This window comes from Gopherus evgoodei, chromosome 7, assembly GCF_007399415.2.
Source record: "Gopherus evgoodei ecotype Sinaloan lineage chromosome 7, rGopEvg1_v1.p, whole genome shotgun sequence".
NCBI lineage: Eukaryota > Metazoa > Chordata > Testudines > Testudinidae > Gopherus > Gopherus evgoodei.
Genome location: NC_044328.1, coordinates 4,253,246 through 4,279,710, shown reverse-complemented (window position 1 = coordinate 4,279,710; position 26,465 = coordinate 4,253,246). Strand labels below are relative to the sequence as shown.

Sequence of the window (26,465 nt, the reverse complement as noted above, 5' to 3'; positions counted from 1 at the left end):
TATTCATTGTATGCATTTGAATGCAAGTGTGGAACTTTCTTCCTGGTTTCAATTTGTACATAGTAAACAAAGTGACCGTTTTGTCAGCACCACCCACATTTTAAATAGAGTTCTTGCTTCAGTGTACTGACTCAAGCATGCTTGCATGTTAGATGCTCTGAACTTTGTTTTTCAGCCATCAGATTTTAATGGAAACTTACACGCAGTACTTGTATCCTCAGAGTTTCCAGATTGCCAGTGCAAGCCTAACTGCAGTGGTTTAAAAGGGGCTGGTTTTGTTCAATAACTTTATTAATGATTTGGATGATGGGATTAATTGCACCCTCAGCAAGTTTGCAGATGACACTAAACTGCGGGGAGAGGTAGATATGCTGGAGGGTACTGATAGGATCCAAAGTGACCTAGACAAATTGGAGGACTGGGCCAAAAGAAATCTGATGAGGTTCAACAAGGAGAAGTGCAGAGTCCTGCACTTAGGATGGAAGAATCCCATTACTGCTACAGGCTGGGGACCGACTGGCTAAACAGCAGTTCTGCAGAAAAGGACCTGGGGATTACAGTGGAAGAGAAGCTGGATATGAATCAGCAGTGTGCCCTTGTTGCCGGGAAGGCTAATGGCACATTGGGCTGTATTAATAGGGGCACTGCCAGCAGATCGCGGGAAGTGATTATTCCCCTCCATTTGGCACTGGTGAGGCCACACCTGGAGTACTGCATCCAGTTTTGGCCCCTCACTACAGAAGGGATGTGGACAAATTGGAGAGAGTCCAGCGGAGGGAAACGGAAATGATTAGGGGTCTGGAGCACATGATTTATGAGGAGAGGCTGAGGGAACTGGGGTTATTTAGTCTGCAGAAGAGAAGAGTGAAGGGGGATTTGATAGGAGCCTTCAACTACCTGAAGGGGGGTTCCAGAGAGGATGGAGCTTGGCTGTTCTCAGTGGTGGCAGATGACAGAACACAAAGCGATGGTCTCAAGTTGCAGTGGGGGAGGTTTAGGCTGGATATTAGGAAACACTATTTCCCTAGGAGGTGGTGAAGCACTGGAATGGGTTACCTAGGGGAGGTGGTGGAATCTCCATCCTTAGAGGTTTTTAAGGTCAGGCTTGACAAAGCCCTGGCTGGGATGATTTAGTTGGGATTGGTCCTGCTTTGAGCAGGGGGTTGGACTAGATGACCTCCTGAGCTCTCTTCCAACCCTGATATTCTACGATTCTATGAAAAGGCTGACTCCAAGCTAAAGTAAACATCAACCACAAGCGTTTCTATCCAGTTTTACATTGCTTTACTTATGTACCCCATGCTCACCTTCAGAGGTATCTCAAGTTCAATGTCTGCAATTACCAAATTTGTGCTTATGTTGCGAGGTCCCTGCATGCTCTGGACTGGTGACATAAGGATCAGGGCTACGAGTCAGCTCAATAGGGGGAAACTCATTCTATTTATAGGCAAAACTGAAGCCATCTCTAAAAGTTCCACTAAACTAGTACAAATTACTCAGCACTGAATAAAGTCAGGTTCCCCCTTCCCTTGCTAGCATCCTTCAGTGGTCTATGCTTCTATGCATTCCTCAAGGACATCTCAATAAGAGCAAGAAGCCTAGCAAACTGTGAAGCAGCAACTTCAGGCATTCAGTTAAAGAATGGTTCTTCAAGTGGTACATACACACTCCAGTATCAGCAATGACGATTCCTTATCTCTACCTTAGAGCTCTACCCTACTAGGTGCTTAGCGTACTCATCTCCCATTGACTTCCGTGGGAAACTTGGAAGCACTCAGCATTTTGCAAGATCAGTCCCATAACAAGAAGCATCTCTGCTAATCCCTGATGTACCTCTGTCACCCACACTCAGCTGCATATGCTGTAACCCACAAAGCAGCGTGGACTGTTCTGGTGATTGTGAGATGGATTCAGAGCAGTCCAAGATCCACACAACTCAGTTGGAGGCAACCAACGCTGCTGAGTATATATATAGCTGTCCTCTTAGGACCTAAGTTCAGCCCTGGCTTACCTGGGCACAATTCTCAATAATTTCAGACATGCTTGCTGTTTTGCTTATGCCCGGGCTGCATTTGGTCCCAAGCCTGGCTAACACATAGTTGTATGGAAGAGGTTGGGAACCACTGTGCTGAAGACAAACCTCCCCTTCCACACAAGACAATGCAATCTAAACACAGGCTAGACCCCTCATTAGTTACTGGGCAGCTGGGCATTACCAGCTCTCAGGAAAGTGGCGAGGTTTTCTCCTGAGAAACATTTCCAATCACTGTCAACACCCAATGCAACTTCAGCCTCCACACCCCCATTCTGAGCATGCAGCTCACTAAGGCCCACCACTTGCTGTATGTGTCATAGAATCATAAAATATCAGGGTTGGAAGGGACCTCAGGAAGTCATCTAGTCCAATCCCCTGCTCAAAGCAGGGCCAACACCAACTAAATTCCCAGCCAGGGCTTTGTCAAGCCTGACCTTAAAAAACTCTAAGGAAGGAGATTCTATTACCTCCCTAGGTAACCCATTCCAGTGCTTCACCACACTCCTTGTAAAAAAGTTTTTCCTAATATCCAACCTAAACCTCCCCCACTGCAACTTGAGACCATTGCTCCTTGTTCTGTCATCTGGTACCACTGAGAACAGTCTAGATCCATCCTCTTTGGAACCCCCTTTCAAGTAGTTGAAAGCAGCTATCAAATCCCCCCTCATTCTTCTCATCTGTAGATTAAACAATCCAAGTTCCCTCAGCCTCTCCTCATAAGTCATGTGCTCCAGCCCCCTATCATTTTTGTTGCCCTCTAATTTTTCCACATCCTTCTTGTAGTGTGGGGCCCAAAACTGGACACAATACTTCAGATGAGGTCTCACCAATGTTGAATAGAGGGGAATGATCACATCCCTCGATCTGCTAGCAATGCCCCTACTTATACAACCCAAAATGCCGTTAGCCTTCTTGGCAACAAGGGCACCTGTTGACTCATATCCAGCTTCTCGTCCACTGTAACCCCTAGGTCCTTTTCTGCAGAACTGCTGCCCAGCCATTTGGTCCCTAGTCTGTGGCAGTGCATGGGATTCTTCCATCCTAAGTGCAGGGCTCTGCACTTCTCCTTGTTGAACCTTATCAGATTTCTTTTGGCTCAACCCTCGAATTTGTCTAAGTCCCTCTGTAACCTATCCCTACTCTCTGGCATATCCTACCATTCCTCCCAATTTAGTGTTATCTGCAAATTTGCTGAGGATGCAGTCCACGTCACCCACCAGATCATTAATAAGATATTGAACAAAAACGGCCCCAGGACTGACCCTTGGGCACTCCACTTGATACCTGCTGCCAACAAGACATGGAGTCATTGATCACAACCCGTTGAGCCTAAAAATCTAGCCAGCTTTCTATCCACCTTATAGTCCATACTTCTTTAACTTGACACACATTAAACATGGGCCTGGCACGGTACTCAACACAGCAGCAGCCGCTTATGCCTGCACAGCCCTCTGCTGAGTCTCTGTTCTGCAGCACGGCAGGAAACATACATTCATCTGCTTCTGTATGCACCTGGACAGGACAGGGGCAGGAAATGCCGAGGATGTAGACTGTTTATACCCAAATAGATCAATGACCCAAACAGATAAGGGAAAGCACAGTTAGAGCCTGATGGGAAAAAAGTAGTACTTCTACACCTCAGCTTGTCATGGCTGACTTGCGTGTCAGGAAGTTTGGTTCCCACCCCGAGACACACTTTTACTTTGAACCTCTATGAACAAAAATGTGGGCACTAGGGGGCACCATTGTGCAAAGAACAGTCTAGCACTGTCTCGGCATGGAAAGCACTGAGAGGCAGAAACTAAATATTACAGACAATCTTTTAAAAGTAGTAATCAAATCTTGCTAGCTGGAGTGGAAGAACAAAAACAATACCGAGGTAGAACTACACTCCCATACCTCAGGCTGTGACCTTTTCAGATCTTGTCAGCCCTGATCAGCACTTCATGGGAGGCCAGGATAAAAGGGTGCTGGGAGAAGCTGAGCTTGTGACTCAGTAAAGTGGCATCCTACCCCTCACCCTACCAAGTTAATACTGAACCAACACTCCAGCTTGGGGTTAACCATGATGAGCTGCTGGTAGTGCTGTGGAATATACAAAATGTAAAACTGAAGTTCACTTGGGCTCATTCAACATCCTATGGCATTTCCCGTATGAGTAGGGGTGTTAATCAGGCCCGATTCCTGTTCGGTTCATTTCATCCTGCCTCTATTCTCTATAGATTCTAACGAAAAGGATTCTTTACAATCTGCCATAAGCTTCTGTGTAGTGTTGCTTCCACTGTTAAACATCCATGTTTCAGCCATGCATTTCCATGGTAGGAGATCATGTATCTTTCAAGGTTTTGTATTAGTGCCTACTACTGTCAAATCTGAGCACAAAACCCCCACACATTTGTTGGATTTGTGGAACTACGTTTCTGTCAGGTTTTGATTAGGGTTTTCAATGTACATGCCCCGGGGAAAAAAAAAAGGAATATAATTTGGTTTTAATATACAAGCTTTCACATTAAAGATATTCAATAGCTACGTAGGACAATTAGACACAGATGTATGGACCATAAGACAGATGGAATAGCTAACGTAAAACTTGTTACATTGGGCCAAATCTGGAGTTCTTTACTAAGACAAAATTCTTACTGATGTCAGAGAAGCACATAATTGTTATAATGAATCTTATCTATGGCGCAGCTAGTCCAGTATCATGTCTCTGACAATGGCCAGTAACAGATGCTCCAGAGGAAGGTGCATCAGGGTCTTTTCCTGATCTTTAGTAGTTAGACTGGCTTAAACCCTAACGCCTGAGGTTTAATATCCTTTCAAATTTTGTTTTATAACAAACTTTCTTGATAGCCTTGAAATCCATGCATCAGAGGGGTAGCTATGTTAGTCTGTATCCACAAAACCAATGAGAAGTCCAGTGGCACCTTAAAAGACTAACAGATTTATTTGGTCATAAGCTTTCGTGAGTAAAAAACCCACTTCTTCAGCTGCATGGAGTGAAAATTGGAGATACAGGCACAAATATATATTGGCACATGAAGAGAAGGGAGTTACCTTACAAGTGGAGAACCAGTGTTGAAGGCCAATTTGGTCAGGGTGGATGTGGTCCACTTCCAATAATTGATGAGGAGGTGTCAATACCAAGAGAGGGAAAACTGCTTTTGTAATGAGCCAGCTACTCCCAGTCCCTATTCAAGCCCAAATTAATGGTGTTAAGTTTGCAAATGAATTGTAACTCTGCAGTATCTCTTTGAAGTCTGTTTTTGAAGTTTTTGTTTTTGAAGAATAGCAGGATTTTGAAAGTAGCTATTGAATGTCCAGGGAGATTAAAATGTTCTCCTACTTCCTATTGTATGTTACCATTCCTGATGTCTGATTCATGTCCATTAATCCTTTTATGTAGAGACTGTCCAATGTACATGGCAGAGGGACATTGCTGGCACATGATGGCATATATCACATTAGTAGATGTGCAGGTGAATGAGCCCCTGATGGTGTGGCTGGGTCCTATGACGGTGTCGCTAGAGTAGATATGGGGACAGAGAAGGCAATGGGGTTTGTTACAGGGATGGGTTCCTGGGTTAGTATTTCTGTGGTGTGTAGTTGTTGGTGAGTATTTGCTTCAGGTTGGGGAGCTGTCTGTAAGCGAGGACTGGCCTGCCTCCCAAGGTCTGTGAGAGCGAGGGATCGTTTTTCAGGATCGGTTATATATCACTGATGATGTACTGGAGAGGTTTTAGCTGGGGGCTATACATGATGGCCAGTGTTCTGTTATTTTCCTTGTTGGGCCTGTCCTGTAGTAGGTGACTTCTGGGGACCCGTCTTGCTCTGTCAATCTGTTTCCTCACTTCCCCAGGTGAGTACTGTAGTTCTAAGAATGCTTGAAATCCACATCCAGTTTTGTTTTGAATCTTTCTAAATTCTCAATGACTTCCTGCAGCGATGAGTTCCACAACCAATCACACGTGTGAGAGAGTTTTTTTAATTGGTTTTGAATGTCTGACATTGAAACGTAATTGAACATCCCCTTGTTCTTGAGTTACAAAACAGAGATAAGTTCCCCATCCATGTTCTCTATACCACGTGGATTATATACCTAGATCCCCTCGTATCATCCCCTTACTAAGATAAAAAGCCCCAATTTTTCAATTTCTTCACATACGAGTTTCTCTACGCCCTTGATCTCTCTTATCTTTCTTTGAACCCTTTTCTAGCTCTGCAATACCCTTTCTGAGATGGGATGACAGTACTATCCACTCTATTCCAGACAAGTCCACACCATTGATTCACATCAAGGCATTGTAAAATTGTCCACTCTTTTCCTTAGGTACCCTAACATCTTGCTCGCTCTTCCCTCTAAAAAAAGCTGTACATGCAGCAGAGGACTTCAATGAGCTGTCTACAATGACACCCTTTCCTCAGCTGACAACTTAATTTAAAATCCTGTAAGGTGGGAGAAATTTTTACCAAGACAGTATTTGGACAAACTGAGTAAGGACTTCAGGATTTGGCCCTTCATCAACAACTGTAGCACCCTTTATCTTGAAGGATCCTAGAGCAGTGTTTCTCAACAACCAGCCCGTGAAGCAGCACTGGTCTCTGAGATCTCCCTGATACAGTTTAGGAAGGTAGCAAGCCGGTCCCTGGTATCAAAAAGAAACACCGTCCTAGAGCATTTTACAGCAATACTTAAAGGAATCAATCCATTCATGGCTGAAATGCAGACATCTCTAACGTGGAATGCAGTAGTTCAACAATGCACAGCAACAGTAAACAGATATATTCAATTTTGTGCCTGGCAACAGTTGATCATGAGAACTACTCTTCCTCAGAGAGAATGTTAATGGAGGACACAGGAATTATCCCTAACCAGGAAGGGCTGTGGGAGGATCCACTTGAACGAGTAGTTCAACTTCACAGAAAATGGGAGGGGCTAACTAAAGACATACTTGCAGATGCGGATCAATCTCAAATATGGTCTCTCCTCTTCGCATATCTGTTATCAGCCACAGGCCTCCAGCACTACAAAGAAAGAAAGGCAGTGAACCAAAGTTACTCATCCTGACCAGGAGCTCCCACCATTATGGTGCTTAATCAGAACAGGTGCCTGGACAAAACAGGTAATGGACGGACTTCTTGTAAGACCCAGAGTGCCCCGTGACCCTTTAAATCCACGATTACATAATGAAAGTGCATTATACTGCATGGTTGTGCTCAACACTACTCAGCCTTGCATTGGAGACTCTCTCCTATTCTTGAATCCTGCTTAAGTTTTCCAAAGTTCAGAGCTGCTGCACAGCTCAGGAAGACAGTTCATATGGTTTGATCCCATTTACTTTGCAAGACTGAATTAAGTTTTAGCCTTGCTAGGCACTGAGCTGTAACCAAAGTAAAATTTCAGAGTTTACATTTAGGCTAAATTTAATAAGATCATTGCCCATATTGACAAAAATATTTAGGTTAAATACCTTTGTCAATCCATCCTAGATCAGCAGAGTCACATTCAGTATCATAACTAGCTTTCTATCATGGCTAATGTTCTTACATTTTGCCTGGTTAGTATCCACAGTGCACATAAATGGTTCAGAGCAGCCTCAGCTTTTGTTAGAAATGAGGGTTGAAAGGCTCAACACCTCTCCTAGCAGAGGTGAAGGGAGAGTTTATTGCAAAAAGAGGAATCCTGAATTTTCACTTTGGGTCACAAGCAGCATAGATAGTCTACGTCAGTTTAGAGCTGTATTTTTGAACTGATTTACTAGAATTGCTGCGAAAGCTCATTTGCTCATCGAATATGTTATTGAAATCAAACACCTCTTCTTGCCTTAAATGTTCACCTTACACTTTCCTTCTACACTAGATGTTAAAATGGTAAAAATTAGTATTCCATATTTTCTGATATGTATTCATGATCACTGGTTTATCATATCATTTTGGGATTGGCAATTGTTAACTACAAGATGCTATTCACTGCAATCTCTGAAAAATGCAATACTACAGATGCAATTCCTGGTTACCTAAAATCAAGGCAGCTTTTGGCTTCAAAACACAGGTATTTCTTGGTTTTTGGCCTATCCCTGGAGATACAGTTGAAAGAAATGCCCATTCTAGTAGAGCTGGTCAAAGAATTGCACTCTTTGTTTTGTCTTTTTGAGCATTTAACAAGGAGAATGAAATGGCTCTACACAGACTTTAAGCAGTCAGGGTCAGACACTGTTTCAGTGTCTTGGGGTCATAGGAAAAAGGCTTGCATCCATGCTAAAGTTTTCCTCCCTGGGGCATCCTCAAGGACTGTCTGCCCTTGTGCTGAGAGGAAAGGTTCAGAGTGAAACAGAGATATCAGCTTAAATCTGGACTGTCCCAGATATCTAGCCTGGACTTTTGAAAATAAAGCACTTTGTTGGGGCTAGAAAAGCCTGAGAAGTTTAATGGAGCCTTGGCATGTGCATGCAAAAACATTTAATATAAAACCTTTTGATCTATTACTGTACCACAACACCTTCCTCACCTTTAAAGATATGAAAAAAACATGTGAATAAAATGTCCAATGATGTGTAGCCTAGCCAGCAAATACGGTAACAGTGACCTGCTGCTAATTCTTATATCTTTAAAACCACATCTTTCTTTGCCCAACACTGACTTGGATTTTTGCAAGATGGAAATTACACAAAACCAGTCTTACTAGGAAATAAGTACCATTCCTCATGTGAATTAGCCCACCTGATCGGACTCAATAGTTCATTTATAGAGATGCGGTCCAAACTTTGCTAGTACTCTAACAAACTAGGCTCCTTCCCTCTTATTTTGAGCTGTATTGAAAGGTCACCTCAGTAAATTATTCTGGCTTAGCATCTGGTTCCTTTAGGAAGAACTCATGAGAAAATGCCACAGGCATAAGACGAAGGAAATTAAAAGTCGAATGTCTAATTCTACAGTAACTCTCCACTTAACGTCCTCTCGCTTAACGTTGTTTCGATCTTATGCCCCTGCTCAGTTACAGAACATGCTCCATTTAAAGTTGTGCAATGCTTTGCTATAACATCGTTTGACTGCCTGCTTTGTACACAGTTGGCAACCCCTCTATCAGCTCCCCCACGCCTAGGGTGACCAGACAGCAAATGTGAAAAATTGGGATGGGGGTGGTGGGTAATAGGAGCCTATATAAGAAAAAGACCGAAAAATCAGGACTGTCCCTATAAAATCGGGATGTCTGGTCACCCTACCTATGCCCCCCTCATAGCACCTCCCAACCGCCGGCAGACTCCATGGATCAGCGCCTTCTCCCTCTGCAATCAGCTGTGGCAATCAGCTGGCTTGCCACGTTCAGGAGGGAGGGGGAAGGAGAGAGGACTTGGCGCGAAGGCTCCCACTCCCTCTCCGCCTATCAAACGCCGCATACCACCTGATTGCTGTGGGCAGGAGGCAGGGGGGAGAAGTGAGGACTTGGCGCACCTCCCCTCTCCCTCCTCTTCCTCCTGCCCCTGGCAAGCAGCTGGCTTGCAGTGTTCAGGAGGCAGGGGAGTGAAGGGGGGAGGAGCAAGGACACAGCATGCAGAGTAAAGGGGAGGGGGAGGCGAAGAAGAGATGGGTTAAGGGTGGGGGTTTGGGGGAAGGGGTAGCGTGGATGGGCCAAGGATTGAGTCTCCTGCCCCTGGTGCTTGCAGAGCAGGGGAAGCTGCCGCTGCTGCTGTGCAACATGCTTCTCCTAACCTACAGCACCTTCAGCCTCCTTGTCTGCCTCATTGTCTCCAGTGCCAGTGGACTGTCCCTGTGTGGGGTAAGGCAGGGGCACCTCCCAACTATAGTACTGTATGGGAAAAAATATTTCCCTGGAACCTAAGCCCCCCATTTACATTCATTCTTATGGGAAATTGGATTCGCTTAACATTGTTTCACTTAAAGTCGCATTTTTCAGGAACAGAACTACAACGTCAAGTGAGGAGTTACTGTACTCTATTCTGAACAAGTGGATTCCCACATCTCAGTCTCTGTAGGTAAGGAAAGAGTTGCAGTGAGCTCCCACCTTCCACAAAGCAAGTTTAAATAAACAATCTACACATTACAAATAAAAAACAAATGACAACATTGCCTCCTGTTAGGCACCATTTCTGCCAGGCTGCTTGGGGTGATAAGCATTTATGAGCACTTGCTTCAGAAGTCAGGTGGGGTGCTGTACTTACACGGGCACAGTCCGAAGCAGCTCCAAGATCCCCTGTCCGTTCCACTGCTGTGCTGCATGCAGCTCCTCAGTGCAAACCCCAACGATCTACAGCAAGAACAAATGGACTAAACACAACGCAACAGGTGCAAACGTACCGAGTGCCAATGGAGTGAGTGTTGGCTGGGTAAGATTCGGGGGCGCGAGGCTGTTCCTTTAAGCTAGTTGGAGATATAAAACAAGCCTGGGCTTGTGCAGAAGAGCTATTATCCAGCCTTCAAGCTGTCGTTCACATGAACCCTCATGGCCCCCGCCCCTCTGTTTCAACTTGCCCCTCCTACATGCCCTACAACAATCAAACTTTAAAATAGGAAAGTATCTCATTAATTTCTTCATTTTCATGATAATTTTTTCTTAGGGATCAAAACAAAACCACAACAATAAACCATCATACAAATGAAGAGGAAAAATAAATGTTCTCCCTGGGAATAGGGTTGGAGGGCTAGGATCCATGAACGCAGGGAGGTGGGCTATGCACAACAGAGGGATAGGGGCTGCAGAGTTGTGAAGAGCAGGGAGTCAGCTAGGAGCTCTATTGCTTAGCCTTGCTCCCCGGTCCCCATCTCACCCAGGACCACCTTACTGATCCCCCCATTATCTATCCCTTCCCCAGTCAGTCTTCCTCTTATACAGTAAAGCCCAAAAGTCAAGTTTTAATCTGACAGACTTCCTCAGGCCCACCACATGGGGACTCCCTGCTGATGAACTTTGCAGCAGAGTTGCAAGCTGTGGGTCTCTGATTACATGGGCTTCAACTTTAGGCTTCGCTTGGTCTCATCCCTGACCCCCTCCCCATTAGTAGCAGGGGATATGGACAGGAAGGAAAAGAGCTGTTCCTACAGGAGAAGCTGCTCCCTGTAGCATGGGAAAAATCAAAGCAGCTGGTGGATCCAAGCAGCAGCTAGTTTTACTGGCATAGCTCAGTTAGGATCTCCTGAATAAGGGGAAGAACCGTTTCAATTTAAAAAATTTAATAAGTGACCTAAGATGTGAGCGAGAGACGTTTGCTGAAGGGGGAAGACAGTCGATTAGCTAGAACCCAAAGAAATGAGATTCAGGGCTATGTTTCAAGGAGTCTTTTTAAAAAAAAATGTTTCTTTTGGACATTAATACTTTTCTTAAACATTAGCTTGTTAGATGGAAAATTTCACTGGCCTCCGAAGAGTTTTTTGGATCAAATTTGCAGACTAAAATTCAACCATTAAATATGCAATTAAAATTCAACCAATAAGTGTTTCCTGCTCTAGGTGCAAATCTCAATGCAACCTTAACTATGGTGCCACCTACTGATGCTCCTATAATATTTTAGATATAATTTAGGTCAACAGCATAAGTATTTTTGCTCACTGTATTTTATTTTCCCACTGATTATCCAAGTTTTATTGGACCAAATACATATTATAGTTCGTTAAATACCTGGCTGCATATTTCAGTGGGTCAAATTACTTTTCTGTCAGCCCCAGAAAGGATACAGCTCCATTCCTGATCTGAGAACTAGAGCGCAGGGGATGATACCTCCTGGTTATAAGCAAAAGAAGAGTGAAAACCCAGGTAAATCCCATCTAAAAACCTGCTGTGACTCCTCAGTGACAAAACCTCTTGATCATCAAAAAAGCTGCAGGAAGAAAGGTGGAAATCAGACAAATAATTATTAAGCCGAAAATGCTGCAGAATGCTGCTATTTATCATCAGGGAAGAATGTGATGTCAGCTCTGTACGGTAAGTATTACTTCCCAGAAAACGATGACCAGCCCAGCCATTACTTTTCTATACCTGTAGGAAATTAACAATCCCAAAAGGGGTCTGTACTGGTTGCATTTGAGGATCTTCAGTCAGCAGCATATGCTGGATTCTGGATTCACTGTTGTCCAAAGGACTGTGCCAGGATACATGGTCGCCACTACAGAAGGTATTTTCTGTGAAAGAGGAAAAAAACAAAGATATTTAGCAATAAAACTGCAGCCAGTATCCACCCATGCTGGGTCTTTGAATTGTCTGCAGGAACTCATCCTTAGAGAAGGAAGGTTATCTAGCTAACATTAAGACACTTGAATTTACACTTAAAATGCATCTGTTTCTGATCACAGACCTGCTATAAGCACAGAGCTCTGGACTGACCACCACCACCACTGGAAGCCAGGCTAAGAGCATTTGTCTTGCTTCCATCTATTATTATAACCCATTTAATTTCTCTTGGAGGGACATGCTAATGAGACTATAATGAGACAAAGGCATCTAGCTATATTGTATGATTACTGAATTGCAAATCATGGCCATAATGAACAAAAAGATGCCAAGTGGCAGATGAAGTTTATCATCTGCAGAAGTTCATAGCTAGGCTTTTACAAGTCTGGCAAGAAAGCTAAAATCATTTTCTCCTGCAACTACATGTTTTAACTACTCTGGTACTGCAATTTGAATTGCAGAGTGCCCTCTCATCTCACTCCACAATGATGGAAAAGCCTCTCGATGGCTATAAACGTCACTGTATGCTGGGATAACTGCAACAGATTAGGATCCAGAAATTCCTCCTTACACTTCCCTGCTATGAGTGTGTGACAATTTCTCTCCTCTCCTGCTCAGACAGAAGAGGAGGAAGAGAGAAGATTAGCTCCATGCACTGTATCTGATGGCTGTTAGGCAAGGTATTCAGGGGAGTGGCACAATGGAACCTGTTTATATAGGAGAGAAAACTTCACAGTAAAGATATGACGCTTGCTACAATCAGAGTGAAGTATCCTGAAACGCAATGACACAACTCAGACATTTTCACTTCAATATAAGCAGGTTCCCCTGTGAATGCCACCAGAGTTAATTCTGTACATTTTGTAAATTGAGAACCCTGTGTTTGGTTCTCATCCCATGCTTGTAGTTCTTGGTACTTTGACAGTAGGTACTAATTAACATTCCAGAGACCAAGTTCCGTCCTCTAACGCAAATTTGGGGTTTCCAATCTAGTCAGTGGATATGGGCACTGTGTGCATGCCTGTGAAATCACAGTCCATCACACTGCCTTCCCTTTCTCTAGGAATGTTTTATAAAGCCAGCAGTGTCTCAAAGGTAGGGAGCCTGCTGTCCTCACAATGGAATGTTCTAATGTCACAGTTGTACCAGAGGTGAGAGGAAACATTTTCCTTTAAAATTAAAAATCACCCAGAACACTATCCTGGCATGTGAATGGTTACTTTAAAGTACTGTTCCATCTGGAATACTGCCTATGGGATCAGAGCATGAGCCCGTTCAGAATAGGGACGTTGTCTGCTCTGAAGTTCTCTCACCCTCACTATTCACACACACATACCCCCACACCTTTTTGTACCATTAGTGGTATCCCTTCCCTACAGCACCCTCCAGCTGCATGACCACCATTCTGAACATTTCCTTTGAAATAAATATCTGCGTGGCTGACCTCTCAGTTCTTATTCACTGAGCAGTCCTGCCGACTTCTATGGCACTCTTTGGGTGGGCATGAATTAATCCTGTTGAGTAAAGGATGTTTGCCTGTAATTGTGTCATCAGCTAACATTAGACAATGATGGATTAAAGAGCTCTGGACTAATTTACTGTGGCAATTCTTAGTTTCTCCACTAGATGTCCCCACTGTTTATTCAAAAGTTTAGAAGTCATCTTTTACAGTTGCGTTTATTGGAGAGCTGATTTATTTATTTTTTTTTAATCAAATCAAAGTGAACTCCAAGTACCAAAGGCAACTTGGCCAGAGAGGTTGGGTGTGGAACAGAAGTGTTGTCATAAGTAAGGGAAAAGATTTCACATGTTCAAACTAGAGAAGAAAAAAAGCATCAGATAAGAGCTGCTTAAAACAGTTTAACCACTGTACATAATAAATTAAATGCCCTGAACTCTTCAACTGAAGGGAATGAGGGATACACATTTTAGTGCACGGCTCTCTCACCCCTTTCTTTTAGGGTTACTGAGACAACAACAAGATTGTAAAATAAAATTAAGTAAGATTTCCAAGTATCAAAATTCAATACATTTATTTTTAACTACAGCTTGAAATAGTGTTTACAATTTCATGAAAGATCCTTCCAATATTTTCCAGTGAGCCAGACGATTAACTGAGATCTGGCCGATTAACAATTTTTTTTAATGATAAAAGCCTTTTAGTCACAGTTTTCAGGCATTAAACAAAGCCACAAAAGAGCTCATTCTTGGGCCCTGTCTTTATGCCACAGATTTTGCACATCAAATGCTCACTCAATTCTATGCTGATCGGATCGCTAAGTTTCACTGCTGGTACTGCTTCTCCTGGGAAATCCCAGTCCATTTAGAGCAGGTTTTCAAATGCAAATGTCTCTGCTGGAAACCCACCTGTTTATGTCTATTCGAACTCTGAACACTTGGAAAATGTTTTTCTCTTTCTCTTCCCCCTCACCCCCTACCACAAAATTCACACTGACTGCTTAATTAAACCACAAAAAACCTAATGTGCAAATAACATGATCCCCAATTTAAACCCACAAGAGCCAGGAAATTCAGAGTTCAGCCTTGAAACTCCGCTCTTAATTTACTGCACTGTAATTGTAGCCCATGCAAGACGAACTCTTGTACAGAAACCATCGCTATACCTACTCAAGTCTGAATTAGAGAAGTTTCAACAGCGTGAGCCAAGAAATTATAGGAACAAAAGAGGGCCAGATACATCATCTAGGTCCATTTCCTTGTGTGGAGGTAACAGCTGACATGACCGACCGTCTTCCCTGGCTGGCCCCCTTCAAACTTACCACATTATGAAAAAAGTGCAAGAACAATGGAAGTCTTTATTTGTGAGAGTTTAAGATGGAGAAGATTAAAAAAAAAAAAAAAAAGCCCCACACCACACCTAGAAACTCCAAAGCTTGATTCTCCAATCAAAAGTTAAATTAGAGTCAAACAAACAAAGTTTTGGCACAGTCACAGTCGCATCAGAGCGCTCCCTACCACCCAAACCTTAAAAGTATGGAAATAAGAAGTTAAAGGAAAAGCCCCCTGCATCGTTTGCCCCCTTCAAATGGCCTATACCACCACTGATGAGACACTCCAACACTTCATAAACCTTCTCTCCCCTCTCCAAAGGCATGCCAAAAATGTGGTATGTACGCCAGCTTCACGAAGTGCGCATACTCACACAAACCCAAGCAGGAATAGGCCACGGGCACTACATCAGGTAAATGGGAAACACATGAGGTGCGGTGGGAGAAATACCTTTCCTGCCCAAACGTGAAGTGTTGCATGCTCGAGGGGTCTGCCTCACAGAATCAGAAACCTTCAGGAAGGGACCTTGGAAAGGTCATCTACTCCAGCCTCCCGCACTGAGGCAGGACCAAGTAAAAGTGTAAGGGAGCTGACCAGATACCTGCTCCTTTGGACCAAACAGCATTTTTCTGTTACAGTGCACTTCCATTGTTCCCATACTATGGGAATCATCGTAAAGATGCAGCAATTCATCATCTCCAAACTCATTTTTACAATCTTTGCTTTGTACTCAACTACATCTCTAAGATTGTTTCTCAAGCTGGCTCTCACTAGACTCTGCCAATTTTTGTGATTTTGCAGCCACCACTTCCTATTCTTCACACATTTCTCTCCATAATAGTGTGTGACAGAGTTACAGAGCGGGACACCAGCTATATAGGAAGCTCTGACAGATGTATAGAATAATACTGCAAGAGAAAGATTTTCATAGGTGTTAGATGCGACAGCAGGCAAATTTTCAGAAATATGCGAGTTGTTTGGTAAAGCATTGATACCTCTTAGGCAGGGGTTGCCACTCCTTGCAGCTTTTCTGGAAGCTTCCATAGGGTCGAAATAGTGATTATACTGCACCCACTGGCATGATATCTAGCCCCTCTAATGTCCTCTGTCATGGCTCCCTCTTAGTCATTGACAGGCTATGCAGATTAGCATTACTTAGATCAGCGGTTCTCACACTTTTGTATTGGTGACCCCTTTCACATAGCAAGCCTCTGAGTGCAACCCCCCTTATAAATTGAAAACATTTTAATATATTTAACAACATTATAAATGCTGGATGCAAAGCGGGGCTTAGGGTGGAGGCTGACAGCTCATGAACCCCCCCCCGATGTAATAACCTTGTGACCCCCAATTTGAGAACCCCTGATTTAGATATACTTTTTCCTATTTGGGTGGTTTCACATTTTTTTTGCAACTGCTGACTACAACATACCCTAAGGGGTTCTTTCTTGCATCTTGCAGTTTTGTTTACACATGCTTCCTAACAACGCAAAATGTAAGAAATATTTATATGGGGCTGGAACCTAAATGATAGATGGTGGGGTTTATAATAAAAGTGGAGAGATGCCATTAGTTACCACAAAGCAAACACCTCCTTGACTACCACCACAAGAGAGGAAGCCACCAATCACAGGACAGTCATGCTAGGATCATGATGGGATTGAAAGCTAGGATCATGATGGGATTGCCCTTTCTTCTTCCATCTTCCACTTTAACTCTCTCCCTACACGAAGCTAGCAGGAGCCCGTTTTGCCCAGAGGAAATAATTTTATATAGCAGGTGAGGAATTTAATCTGCACTTGCAGTAAGGGGGCGGGGGAGAAATAGTTCAGTGGTTTGAGCATTGGCCTACTAAACCCAGGGTTGTGAGTTCAATCCTTGAGGGGGCCACTTAGGGATCTGGGGCAAAAATCTGTCTGGGGATTGGTCCTGCTTTGAGCAGGGGGTTGGACTAGATGCCCTTCAGAGGTCCCTTCCAACCCTGACATTCTATGATTGTCCTGGCAGTTGGGAAGAAGCCAGTTGGGGTGTTTGTGCCCCAGGAGATTTTATGGAGGTTTTTTTGGGGGGGAGGGGGGAGGTTAAATGGAGGAAAGCATCATTGGTTGGCACAACAGTGTGAGGTGTGCCAATTGTGTGGAATGGGAGGTATGAGACACAGATGGGAAGGAGGGCAGGGGGATGGGACTCAAAACAGATCAAGCTTTAAAGCAAGGGGCTTTTGCTCTCAGTAATTCAAATTGTACATGCAACACACCAGAGATTTACCTTGGGTACAAGTAAAGAAGGATGGGGATGGAGGAGTGTTCCAAATGCTCTGTTCTCTGCCAGCACTAAATGTTTTAAGCATGTTATACAACTCCACCGACACATCAAAAACAGCTACTTTACAAAAGAAAATTTAACTTAAAAAAAATAAAATAAAGCCAAGTAACTAGAAAAAGTTAGAAGCGTCTCTTTAAGGACGTATCAAATCTGCGCACTTAGAACAAAGCACAGAAAGGGTGCTGGGAGTTGGCTAAATGGAAAGCTGTGGTGAAGACCCAAAATACTTTGCACTGGCAGGTGGATTTGAATAATGAATGGGGACTGGAAAGAAAACATTTGTTTAAAACTGAAAACCAACATTTAATGTTGTGCTTTGGGGAATCTTGGAAATTCCTGAGAAACCATTTAACATAATTTTTATACCAAACTGGAATGTGCTCAATTTCTATTAGGTATTTGTATTGACTAGAGCTGGTTGAAAGCGTTTGATGCAACATTTACTCTGACAAAAAACATTGATTCTATGGAGATCAAAACACTTTCTATCAATTCCAAAATTTTTGATGGGAAATTACCAAAACATTTCATTTCAATAAGGTCAAAACATTTCATTTCAACTTTATAATACAAAAATCAAACCATTTTCATTACATTATAGCTTGAATGTTTCAATTTTTTTTTTATCATCAATATTGACAAGTTAGAAACATTTCAATATGGTAGAAACAAACTATTTCATTTCACAAAAAATTCAGATACACCTCTACCCCGCTAAAAACATCCTTACAGCATTATAGCTGAAACCCTGTTATATCGGGGTAGGGGTGGCAGGGCTCCAGCGGCGATTTAACGGGCCCGGGGCTCCCCACAGCAGCCAGAGCCCTGGACCCTTTAAAGCACTGCTGGAGCCCCGCTGCTACCACACTATGCATGAACCCGTGCTATATCAGGTCGCATTATAGCGGGGTAGAAGTGTAATTCTACTTTTCATCCCAACTGGGAAATAACAACATTTTTGAAATCTCTATTTCCTGTGAGATGGGAATTCCCTTTTTTGACCAGCTCAGTGTTCATGTTTTGCAATGTCTTTAAGACAGTAATACCAGATCTACCCCACTTTTCTCTATATCAGCGGTTTTAACTTATCAGTACCAAACTTGGTTTTACAGCCCACATTAAGCAACTGAGCCCCCTTTTTTGGAACGGGGTCATAATTCAGGGGCTTGGTCTGTCATAGTGACACCATCCAACAGCTCCACAACTAGAGCTGGGAACATAATTCACAGTGATGTTCCACACCTTTGTTTTTTGCCTTTGGTCATTAGTTGTCCTTGAAGAAAATTGTGATTTTTCTCCAATATATGTTACTTGCAATTAGCCACAATTTTACAGGCAATATTAATGCCAGGAGAAACAATAATTCAAAGTCACAACTGTGGCCTGGTGATATTTTGCCAACAGTTTGTTGAACATATTCAACATTTAACAGGTGCCAGTTCTAAATAAGAAACAGGTCACGTCATTTCAAGTTTGCTTTTCCACACCCATTCTTCAAGATCTGCTTTAAAAACCTGCCATTTCCACAAACATTCCAGTTAGTAAACCTTTTTCACTAGAATATTCACATGAAGTAAGTAAAAAAGGAGAACAAACTCAGCTGGTGCAAAACAAGTGAATAGAAAACTTTTCAGCCTAATTTAACAAAAAGCTTTAGAACAAGTGTGGTGCTTTACACAGAGAAAGTTTCAATCCAGGGAAATAGATTTCTACCCTGCCCTCCCTCCCACTCTCTTCTCAACCGCCACCTCTTAGGAGTTTTAGACTGAGAGCTGCAACATGATTAGTAGCTAGGCACTAAGGATATACAAAATCTCTCACTGCAATTAGATGAGCTGTCCGTTGCATTCAAATCAGTACCTCCCTCCTGCCAAGTCAATGTAATAATGCCAGCCTTGTAGTACTGCTTGTCATCAGGTGATACTACTGCAAGGAGACTAAAAAGTTCCCTTTACACAAGTGTAATTGGCAGTTAGATCTTGGAAAAGCTGCTGGGATAGTTTATAACATAGTTCTTTTAAGCAGCTGGTGCTCAGACGCAAGTCAAATGTTTGTCCGCTACCTGAACTTTTTTCACCGCAATAACTTTTCTGGTCAAAGCTACTGCTTATCAGATATAAAATAGAAATGTCACATTCTGCATTTTCTTGTTCCTCTATGACAGTCCTCTGTTGTGGGGCTGATACACCCCGTCACTCTCTGTGGGCGGGGGAGAGGTGCATTACAGCCCCCGGTCTCGGGCTGCATGGCCCTTTGGCCTTAGTTCGTGACCTGGCCCTTGCACTCAGAGCAGTGCAGCCCAGTGGCCAGAATCAATAGTGCAGGGGAGCTGGGCCGCCACCCCCCCGGGGTGGGCAGTGACCAGAATAGGGGGACCCGGAACTACCCTCTCCACCAGGTCCCAACCCATGGCCTTGTCGGTGGCAGGGTTGCCCACCACCAGCCGGAAGGGGATCCTACTGAAATGTGCAGAGCCTATCTCCAGTTCTGCAACCGTTTCCTCACAGTTTCCCTGGGTCGCTTCCTACCCGATTCTTTGCAGTTTGCCACCTCCAGGTCTCCACAGTCTTTCCCCTCTCTGCAGTGTCCCGAGCCTGTAGTTGGGGTCTGTCTCTGGCAGGCTGGCCTCTGCGTCCTGCAGTGCAGATGTTCCTTCCCAAGGAGTCAGCAGTGCACCTCCTTCCTCACCAGTGGCCAGCCCAGACTGAGCTGCTCTGCTGCTTTTTATATCCTGTGTCCAGTTGGAGCATGCCCAGCAGAGCCGAGGAGGCGTGGCCTCCTTGGCTAAGAGAGAAGGGTTAATCTGTGCTGTACCAGTGTGGGTCTGATACACCCTGTTACTCCCCCACACCTGCATGCCCCTCAGTATCACCACTGCCTAATCTCTTCTAGTCTCCTGCGCTCATATCCTTCATTCACCATGGGCATGTTTCACAAAGACATGAGAAGAATGGAGAAAGTTTAATTTAAATTTAAAACTTTAAAACTACAAACAAAGTGTATACAAACCAGAGACATCAAGGTGAAAACCAGTTACCCAACTGCACAATCTTACACTGCTCTTTAGACTCCTTTCTCCCTTCCGCCGTTCTCTCTCATCATGCTTACTCTAAATGTAGACTAAATTCTGCAGGACAGTGTATCTTTCATTAGTCTAGAAAGTCCTGTGCACAGTTTTGGTGCTGAATAGGTGTTGCTCAATTAGTCACTCTTTGCTTTTATTCAAAATTGATGGAAGTTGGTTGAAGGGCAAAAACATTCCCATCCCTTTTCTACAGGCAGCGAGTCGTTTCTCCATGTACTTGACAGGGTTAAGGATTGTCTATTCTCCTTCTACTTTCCTTTTTCAAACTCTGTATAGGGTCTTGGTCATAGTTGTGATGGATGGGACTTTTTTGAAAATAATCAAACCACACTTAGAGTTTCATAGGGACTGTCGCTGAGTTGCACAGAACATGATCGCTCGTCAGGTCCTGAAAATCTTTGAATTTTCAGCAACACAGGCCAATGATAAATTTGTCTTTTATATTTTGATCCCTAGATCGAATATTACTTAGGTAGAGTTTAGTATCCTGCATTTCTTGGTTGTCTTAATCTTGGTATAAGACATTTATAATAAAAATATGTGATGGGATGTGGTAGCGATGGTTACAAGATTACCACATTCCTCCCAGGGGCCAGATAAACACTGTCTGTATCACAGGAAAGTCTGGAATCTCATCTCTCCAAAGTGGAAAAAAACAACAACAAAAAACCACGTTTCTAGTTCTGAGTTGGGACATTTCACTGGGGACTAGTCAGGAACCTGAAGCCAATGTCACTTTGGGAGAAAGTCCATCTTTAGGGAGTGTGGAGGAGGAAGTATTGTGGCAAGATTTTACGTAGTCTGAGGCTAAGATATTGTGGAATGTGAGATGGATCCCTGATAAATTACAGAGCAGAATGCAGATGATGCAGCCAAAACTTTAAATTAAATGCAGTTTATCATATAGTTGCAGAAATAAAGGAATTTTTCACATTGATCTCACCACCACTACCACCCAGTATGTGTAATTTATCTCCATATAAATAGCTTTTCTTCAGCATGGTTTTAATATTCAGGCTTTTTTTGTTTTGTTTTTAAATGTGGCAGTTCATCTATAAAGTAGATTTATTGTAGATTTTCAGTAGCGATTTGCCGTTTTGAACAGCTACCACCATTTGGGAAGAATTAAGTACAGATGAAGGGCGCAACTCTGTAATATGTTAGCCATAATTTTTTTTTAAAAACCCTCACTGTATTTCCAAGTATGATCACTAATAGATTAAGGATAGTCTTATGACCACACCTGATATATGAATTAGGCACCCAAAATTAAGTCTAAAACACTTTAGCAAATAGTCATAAGAAACTGTTACTCAAAGGTAAATAAAACCGTAGAATAAAGAATAAAATCTCTTTCAAATCCATCTGATGGCCACACTAATTTAAAATAATCTAAGGATGACGAAATTACCATAATTAGGGTAACAATGTATACGAGGCTGTCCAGCATTTAACAGATGGACTGCAAAGAGGGAAAGCAACAATGATGTCATCTGCAGGGTTTGCTGGCAGCATTGGTCTAATTCCATTTTCAGCTTGAGTTGAATGTATTTTGGGAACAGCTCCCACAAGGAATTAATAGAATTTAAAAAACACGATATATGTGCATTACGTAAAAAATAATTAGAGCTCTCCTTCCTGTGTTTCTCTTCTGCAGTTTGGTTTTGCACTCACTTACCTTCTGTCTGGAAAATGGAAACAGTAGGGAACTGCCATAGCCTCGGGAATATAAAGTGGTACAAAACTGCAGAATACGTCACATTGTGCTGCCCGCCAAAGACATGCACCGTAGACAAGATGCCTTAGGAAGAATTAAATCCCAGGAGCACAATTAAACAATGCCTCCGCTGCAGGGATTCAAATTGGGCTCTTAGAAAGAAGGGGGCCTAGACAGAAGGTTCTCTAAGAAAAATGTGTGAAAAAACTGATCAGCAGTACCATAAGTACTGCTGGGCCTTTGTGGTTTGAAAACTGAGTTCCTAAGGACAGAACAGTGACCGATCTTGTATTTTCAATCTGCCAGTCAACTGAAAAAAAAAAAAAAAAGTTCTTTATTGCACAGCTCAAGCTTAATGACTTCAAAAGTCCAGTCTGTTTTTACATCCAAATTATTTTAAATGAGCCTTTCAATAGAATCCAACCAATTCATACAAGTTAAAGATTATAAAGACCTTGCTGATCATCCAGTTCACCCTGACAGCAGGCTCAGGGGGCAATGGGTGTGGCCTGTAATACTCTACCAGCAGAAAGAGGATTCAGGCTTTCCCTCAGCATTAAACACTGTCATTCAATTCTACTCAGAGTAGGGTTAGACAACATGGGAAAGCGACCGAGGCCGATTTATATTATAGCTTCCATGGGCAGACAATTAAAGATACTAGTTTTTTTTAGTGCAGAGTAAGCTCTAGATAATACGACGAATAGCAGCGATAAGAGTGCAGCTAATATATTCCAGCATTCACATCTATTTTATTGTAGAATTTTAACTATTTCCTAAATATATTAAAAGTAACTGTCTTTGCCTCTGTACCTCCTTTACCCCTTCTCCTGCCTGTCAGATTGTTTATTTCTTTGTTTGGCATCTTGGTCTCTTTGCTGGTTCCTTCAACCCTGTTTCTCTTTCCTGGCTTGTGTTTTCTTCCTCTTTCTATGCATGGTCTATCTAGGGGCTTCTACAATCCTACATCACTGTAGCATCTGAGCACCTCTCATTTCTGGATTTATCTTCACAACACCCAAGTGAGGGAAGAAAGCATTACCTCGTTTTACAGATGAGGAAACTGAGGCACTGAGAAGGGTAATGGCTTGCCTGAAATCTCAGAGCAAGTGTGACAGAGCCTGGAACAGAACTGGTGGCTAGGCTGGAAACCAGAAACTGAAGACTGTTACAGGAATACCAAACATCTGCTGACTGGAACACTGCAACGTCCCTACAAGAGCCACTGAATTTACCGTGCCATCAAAGATGGATTGACATAGTGGAAACTGTGGACTTTACTCACTCACGTATGTATTGGCTATTATTGTGACAGCTTGGGGCTGCTAACCCAGTGAGACACTGAAACCATCAAGTCTCAGCTGAGACGACTGCAAGAGCACTTTATATGAACTCAACAGCATCACCCCACTAACCTTCCTTCACCTTCTGCCCTGTTCCCAATCACCACCTCCATGCTCTGTCTTCTACCACAAGCCTCAAACGCCACTCAGCTTTACTCCTACAGGTGCCTCTGAGTTTGTCTGCTCAAGTGTCCTTTGCGTCCTACCATCCAGGCTTGGAGATATTCTCTTATCACACAGCTCTCCCTAAAATAATCAGGTGAAAGGGGTTGCAGAAACACCAGCCACTCTCCTTTCCATGGACAGAAAGCAAGGAGTCTGGCATGGCAGCAGTTAATAGGAGTCCTACTAAGGTCTCAGACTCAGACAGCACTTGGCTCCACACTCTCAGGCAGTGCTAGTCATGCTTATTTGACTATGTGTCCTGCAGTGCATCAGCACTACAGCAGATCCATAGGATTTCCCACAGGAAAGCCTACAGAAAACAGCTGCGCATTGTACAGTTAACAAGGCAATATACTGTGGTAATGCCATTGCTTTTTGTATACCACTTTACCTAACACTGGACCTAGCACCCACTGACCAGCTATGTAGCTGCAGGCATTTTGCATCTGCACTATTTGGAGAAAGAATGGAACATGTTTTAGAGAGTTACCCCTAAAAGGATAGTATTTTAATGTACTAATTAAGACGTAATGACTAAACCGCCTCAGCTGGGGTGGGAGAAAAAAGGGTAATCCCACATGAATCCCCTTAAAAGACTATTCAAGTTTAAATTTTTTTTCTAGTTTTTTAAATAGATTTCTTTGGATCACACGGATCAGTCTCTCTTATGTCTGCAGCTTAGATCTGAAGGAACATTCACCTTTTTTCTGAGCTAGGGTAGCCAGTGTTGAAAGTTATGAAGCGAGTTATAAAGCAGGCTGCCTGGACACTTTCCAAAGACACCATAACTGAGGCACAATTTAAATGTATACCCCAAATTAAAAAACACAGTAAAAGACCTAAAAAAGAGCCATGGTGGCTTAACAACCATGTAAAAGAAGCAGTGGGAGATAAAAAGGCATCTTTTAAAAAGTGGAAGTCAAATCCTAGTGAGGTAAATAGAAAGGAGCATAAACACCGCCAAATTTAAAGTGTAAAAATGTAATTAGAAAAGCCAAAAAGGAGTTTGAAGAACAGCTAGCCAAAAACTCAGAAAGGTAATAACAAAATACATCCATACATTGGAAGCAGGAAGCCTGCTAAAACAACCAGTGGGACCCCCGGACGATCGAGATACAAAAGGAGCTCTTAAAGACGATAAAGTCATTGCGGAGAAACTGAATTCTTTGCTTCAGTCTTCACAGCTGAAGATGTTAGGGAAATTCCCAAACCTGAGCCAGCCTTTGTAGGTGACAAATCTGAGGATGTGTCACAAATTGAGGTGTCACTAGAGGTTTTAGAATTGATAAACTTAACAGTAACAAGTCACCAGGACCAGATGGCATTCACACAAGTTCTAAAAACTCAAATGTGAAATTGCGGAACAACTAACTATGGTTTGTAACCTTTCCTTTAAATCAGCTTCTGTACCCAATGACTGGAAGATCGCTAATGTAACCCCAATATTTAAAAAGGGCTCTAGAGCTGATCCCGGCAATTACAGACCAGTAAATCTAATGTCAGTACCAGGCAAATTAGTTGAAACAACCATAAAGAATAAAATTGTCAGATACATAGAAGAACAAATTGTTGGGCAAAAGTCAACATGGTTTCTGTAAAGGGAAATCGTGTCTTACTAATCTATTAGAGTTCTTTGAAGGGGTCAAACAAACATGTGGACAAGGGGGATCCAGTGGACATAGTGTACTTAGATTTCCAGAAAGCCTTTGATAAGGTCCCTCAAAGGCTCTTACTTAAAGTTGTCATGGGTTAAGAGGGAAGATCCTTTCATGGACTGAGAACTGGTTAAAACACAGGGAACATCTATTCTTATAGATAAACTAGGAAAGTACAATTTAGATGGGGCTACTACAAGGTGGGTGCATAACTGGCTGGATAACTGTACTCAGAGAGTAGTTGTTAATGGCTCCCAATCCTGCTGGAAAGGTATAACAAGTGGGGTTCCGCAGGGGTCTGTTTTGGGACCGGTTCTGTTCAATATCTTCATCAACGATTTAGATGTTGGCATAGAAAGTATGCTTATTAAGTTTGCGGACAATACCAAACTGGGAGGGATTGCAACTGCTTTGGAGGACAGGGTCAAAATTCAAAACGATCTGGACAAATTGGAGAAATGGTCTGAGGTAAACAGGATGAAGTTCAATAAAAGATAAATGCAAAGTGCTCCACCTAGGAAGGAACAATCAGTTTCACACATACAGAATGGGAAGAGACAGTCTAGGAAGGAGTATGGCAGAAAGAGATCTAGGGGTCATAGTAGACCACAAGCTTAATGTGAGTCAACAGTGTGATACTGTTGCAAAAAAAGCAAACATGATTCTGGGATGCATTGACAGGTGTGTTGTAAACAAGACATGAGAAGTCATTCTTCCGCTTTACTCTGTGCTGGTCAGGCCTCAGCTGGAGTATTGTGTCCAGTTCTGGGCACCGCATTTCAAGAAAGATGTGGAGAAATTGGAGAGGGTCCAGAGAAGAGCAACGAGAATGATTAAAGGTCTTGAGAACATGACCTATGAAGGAAGGCTGAAGGAATTGGGTTTGTTTAGTTTGGAAAAGAGAAGACAGAGGGGACATGATAGCAGTTTTCAGGTATCTAAAAGGGTGTCATCATGAGGAGGGAGAAAACTTGTTCACCTTAGCCTCCAATGATAGAACAAGAAGCAATGGGCTTAAACTGCAGCAAGGGAGATTTAGGTTGGACATTAGGAAAAAGTTTCTAACTGTCAGGGTAGTTAAACACTGGAATAGATTGCCTAGGGAAGTTGTGGAATCTTCATCTCTGGAGATATTTAAGAGTAGGTTAGATAAATGTCTATTAGGGA

At 42.8% G+C, this 26,465-nt stretch overlaps 1 protein-coding gene across 1 annotated transcript in view; it reads right to left on the bottom strand.

Annotated features, from left to right (window-relative positions):
• Positions 1–26,465, bottom strand: part of SUFU (SUFU negative regulator of hedgehog signaling) — a 118,204-nt gene that overhangs the window by 45,124 nt on the left and 46,615 nt on the right. The window contains 3 exon segments of the mRNA XM_030568507.1: positions 6,988–7,060; positions 10,216–10,301; positions 12,027–12,169. Coding sequence (XP_030424367.1) covers positions 6,988–7,060; positions 10,216–10,301; positions 12,027–12,169 — 302 coding nt within the window.